General features: G+C 36.8%; 1 protein-coding gene across 4 annotated transcripts; it reads right to left on the bottom strand.

Moving 5' to 3' along the window:
• Window positions 1-97: 97 nt before the first annotated feature.
• Window positions 98-4,373, bottom strand: LOC143444321 (uncharacterized). 4 transcript variants are annotated; one of them, XM_076943516.1, is made up of 13 exons: window positions 4,232-4,373; window positions 4,016-4,058; window positions 3,747-3,870; window positions 3,554-3,656; window positions 3,362-3,440; window positions 3,256-3,292; window positions 3,000-3,051; window positions 2,827-2,898; window positions 2,562-2,724; window positions 2,318-2,488; window positions 2,075-2,150; window positions 1,856-1,979; window positions 101-721 (listed from the first exon to the last, which is right to left on the bottom strand). In XM_076943516.1, the coding sequence occupies exons 1-13, from the start codon at window positions 4,252-4,254 to the stop codon at window positions 373-375; spliced, it is 1,416 nt and encodes a 471-aa protein (XP_076799631.1). In that variant the 5' UTR covers window positions 4,255-4,373; the 3' UTR covers window positions 101-372. The 4 variants fall into 4 exon arrangements, with proteins under 4 accessions (XP_076799630.1, XP_076799629.1, XP_076799631.1 ...); XM_076943515.1 differs by having other exon boundaries at window positions 98-721; window positions 1,856-1,949; window positions 3,256-3,440; XM_076943514.1 differs by having other exon boundaries at window positions 99-721; window positions 3,256-3,440.
• Between the last annotated feature and the right edge of the window lie 21 nt (window positions 4,374-4,394).

The following is a 4,394-nucleotide window of genomic DNA, read 5'->3' as shown; positions in this document are numbered from 1 at the left end:
ATGGATTGTGTATCGTGACCGCGATATTTGTACAATTAAATTTAACAAAATATAACGGTAAAGTTTACAAAGTCATTCAGAGATAATAAAAAACTTGTGTATATTTCATTGAACAAAGTCAAACAACAGTTAAAGAAAAGCCACAATGCATGCCAAAATGTTAGATATGAAGTATAGAGAAACAGCATGACGACAAGTTGAATGTAGACCAGCACACAGTTCTGCTGTTTGCTAAAACCATGAACTTCATTCACCAATGAACTGGGACAACCTACTACAAATCTCGTTGATATATACACCTGTTTCTGTTTGACGGAATGCAGTGTCAGAACGTCTGTTCACTCGCCTCATACTCCACTACATGACAACATCTTAAACGTCTATAACGTCAATCTGTGCTGCTACGTTCATCGAGAATTTAAGAATAGGACTGCTGCCTCTCTCAACTAACTCTTTCGCGGTCTGCGTAACTGCATTATAGATAGACCATCTAACAGGGCTCGTGCCGGTTTCGCGCAGAGTCGGAGTATTGCTTGGAGAGAATTCATGAGCTTGGTTGTACTGCGGAAAGGCTTCCGCTATCTGGTCAGAACTAGTTAATACTGGAGCATGGCCTGGTTCATGCCATGGAGTTTCCCAATTTGAAGACGGTGTGTAAGGAAGATGTTCTTCTTTGATCATTTGTTTAGGAAATTCCAATGGCGGTCTTTCCATATTTGGTCTGAAACAGAAAGCATTGATAAATGTGTTTTGCAACAACCATAATTAATCACACACTTTCCACCTAAACCGATTAAAACAAGTCCACTCAACCTTTGCATATTGCAGGCTACGGTTGTTAGTCGAAAATCACAGCGGGCCTCAGTTTTTGTTCATCATTATAACGCAATAGACATTTTAACACCCGCCATTATAGAATTTTTATGCCACGGAAAACGTTCATTATTGAAAATATAATAAACAACAAACAATGTTTTTCTGCGTCTAAACTGACGTAATTAGGCTACCTTCGCTAACGAGATTAATTTTTGCTCGCATTGGTCTGTGTATTTTTAAGCCGCACTTGAATGTAAGTTGCATGGAATAATTACTAAATACGAGGAAGTGATTATACCCCTGTATTTTACGGAAAGTAAGCCAGTTAGGTCATTCAAATCGGTGTCGAAAGATGCGCTGTTTGGTTGAGGAACTTAATACGTTTATATCTCGACTAAACAATATGTCTGAGTTAGATTTTTAAGATTACTAGTATAATTTCATAATTTCGCAAAACCAATGTGAACAATTCATATTTAATTACAAGTCGCTCTTGAACATGGGAATCTCTAAATAGCGCAAGAGGACTAAGGGAACTAAAAGGACTAAGAGGACTCAGAAAACCAAAAGGCTAAAAGAAATAAGATAACTTAAGATGTCTATGGTATACGGCTTGCTTAGTTGTCTTAGTTCTCTAGTGGTATTGAGAGAGGTCCCTAGAACGTGGGCTGCACAAAAAGACAAAAAAATTTTTAAACCTCAGCTTAAATTTGAAGGAATGACAAAAATGACGAATACAAAAGAACTCGGACAAGTTAACAATTCCTTTGCAAAATTCTACCGATGCAACGAAAACCTAAAATTAATGGAGGGCGGCCGATTCGTCTCTTAGCGTTTATTCCTTTTTAACTCCTCTTACGTATCAAAATCATTTCGATGGCTACTTTGGAACAAATTGGAAATGTTTTACCGGCCCATAGAACGAACTCTGCAGGCTGCCAGTTGCGCAGGGTTGGTGTAACCGTAAAGCATAGAAGCCAACCTGCCAATTTCCAGCAACAACACGCACAATGAGCAGAACAGCGAACAAAAAACTCACGTCTTTGGAGGAATGCAATGAATGAAAACTTCTTCACAATCTGAATCAACTTCTTCACTTCCTGCAGAAGCTTGAGGTGCTCTTGAATAATTTTCTTGAAAGTTAAGCATTTTTGTTGAGGGCTCTACGCAATAGAAAACATACGCAGCACAATATTTGACCTTGGCATTTACAGAAACAGGAAAATTAACTAGATATAGTTAAACAGCTTCCACATACCGTCTGTGCTACGACAAGTCTCGAGTCCACTTTTGTCATTCTCGTATATATCAGACATCAGTTGGATTAAATTAGACTATAACCAAAAACTTTGTTAGCGGCGTTTACTGTTAGTACAGTTATCATTTGTAATGGAAGAGTAACAAATTCCTAATTTAGAAAATTTTCCACCTAAATTATCTCACTGACATTTCTCAGTCAGTGAATTTATACACCATAATCTTACTTAAGCTGGAGACAAACCTGATCGTAGGCATAAGAATCATGTGATTTGCTGTTACGTGCAGAAGAGTCCGGAAAAATGTCATATTGGTCGTATCTTGATGCACTCAGAGCAGACTGAGTGTCGTTCGGGTCATCAAATTCTTGTTTGATAAAACCATAGGCTGATGGTACACCATGCAAACTATCAACCTAACCCAACATTTGAAATACATGAAATAACGAAGATGACAAGTATGAGATGTATCGAGATTGTGCAACTTACATCCACAAAGTTGTTATTGGTTCCATCAGAACACAATGTGTTTAAGTGTATGAAAGAGGAAGGTTCTGTTGAACATACTTCATTGGCAGAGCTGTGAGATGCGCCATCCACGAGCAGCATGTTGCCGCTTTTTGGTGTGATCGAATGGATCGATGCACGTGGACTAAAATAATTTCAAGTTGAGCTTAAACCATGACATTCAGTTAATTTGACATTGTTGCCAAAACTTTGGAGATAGTCACACAATATGAGCAGCTGAATTTACCTCCTCCAACAAACTGCTTTAGTTGTGTTGAGATTTCCGTTCACATATTCTGTTGGTGCTGAGATGGGAGATCTAAAAAACGAACAAGTACTGTATATAGTGTAAAAAATGCAGTTTCAGGAAAAAAATCAGAAATTCTGACCAAAGTCTAAATTGATTTCAACATTCCTTACATATTTTCTGAATGAATAGGAGAAGGTGGAATGAATGCATTCTTTTGGGTACCTGTACCATAAATGATATTTGTACACTCCTGTAACTAGTGTCTACTGTAAAGGACTCGTTTTTGGCATAAACAAAATTGCTACTGTATCTTATTATCTACCTTGTCTTTTCTATCAAATTCAACTGTTGCCACTAACTGAATGTCAGAAATACTACAATTGAGAACTGAAAAGCTGTTTATCAATTTCTGTTTTAATAACCTACTGTATAAGTTTGTTGATTTCCTGTTACAACCATCGCTCTGAAACAAAAACAAATGTATAAAGAAAGCTAATGCCAATGAAGGATTGAAGCAGCAAAAATACTGTACTTTATGCACAATCGGTGTAGATTGATAAGATGGTAGAATTTCTTTCTTGGATTGTAAGGGAAAAGTGAATTGACTATACCTGAGCAAAACAAGCTTTGGATTTCACTTTTTATACATGAGGTAGGGCACAATTACTCAATACAGCTTTTAATTTTACCATAAAAGAAAATATGTTCAAATAGTTCAGTTTACTTTCGCTTGGTGCAAGAAGAAAGTCCAACAATTGCAACAGATGAAAATTCCTTTTGATTCTTCTTAACTTTACTCGTCATATCATCACCAATTTCAGGCTCATCTATAATACAAAAAATGATTTGCTACTAATAAACTCACCAACCATGAGATGACAAAAAAACTGAAAATGAGCCAAAAACAAAATCCCCACCAAAGGGATTCCTGATTGTTTTTGTTACGCATTCTAGGTTGAGAAGATCTCTACTGATGCCTTTTTTATAGCGATTTCTTTGTTTCTCTTGTAGTTGTTCTAGCTTCCGTTGTGCAAAAAACTCCTGTAAAAATTCATAACTATGCAAGGACTCTTACAAAAGGCATGGTTGTTTTATTTCAATAATGGTTACAGCATACAATGTTTGCAAAGAATTACCACACTTCGTGTTTTTAAAACAAAATGGGTTAAATAAAGGACGGGCTCACCTTTTGTTTTCTTTCAGTTTCTTTACTTCTTTTTAGGCGATCCCTTAAACAAACAATGTGGTCATTTTAATCGCATTTAATTATCATAAAACATGATGTAACCACATCCAGTATCAAATCAACTTGCCATCTGTCCAAGACACTTGTAACACTCCTAAGCTGAGACAACTTCACCTACATCTACATTTCTGGACCTACTACCACTAAGACACTTACCGTGGCCTTCCAACCCAGTTCATCTTTCAGCTTCCCGTCACAAGATCTTCACAAAACCAACTTAGCAAACTTTATTTAAAGCTACGTAATTATAGTGGAAAAATCAGTGACTACCTCACACATTGACACTGTTCTGCTGATCCTGATCTCATGGCGTTATTGA

The sequence above is a fragment of the Clavelina lepadiformis genome, chromosome 1 (assembly GCF_947623445.1).
Source record: "Clavelina lepadiformis chromosome 1, kaClaLepa1.1, whole genome shotgun sequence".
Lineage (NCBI taxonomy): Eukaryota > Metazoa > Chordata > Ascidiacea > Aplousobranchia > Clavelinidae > Clavelina > Clavelina lepadiformis.
Note: the sequence above shows the minus strand (reverse complement) of the source record. Positions and strands in the feature narration are given on the sequence as shown.

Coding starts and splice junctions, on each gene's coding strand:
- LOC143444321 (XM_076943514.1), bottom strand. CDS start 4,254: ATGAACTGGGTTGGAAGGCCACG. Junction 3,441..3,553: donor TCTTCTTGCACCAAGCGAAA/GTAAACTGAACT, acceptor TGTTTTGCTCAG/GTATAGTCAATTCACTTTTC. Junction 1,980..2,074: donor GACTTGTCGTAGCACAGACG/GTATGTGGAAGC, acceptor TCTATTGCGTAG/AGCCCTCAACAAAAATGCTT.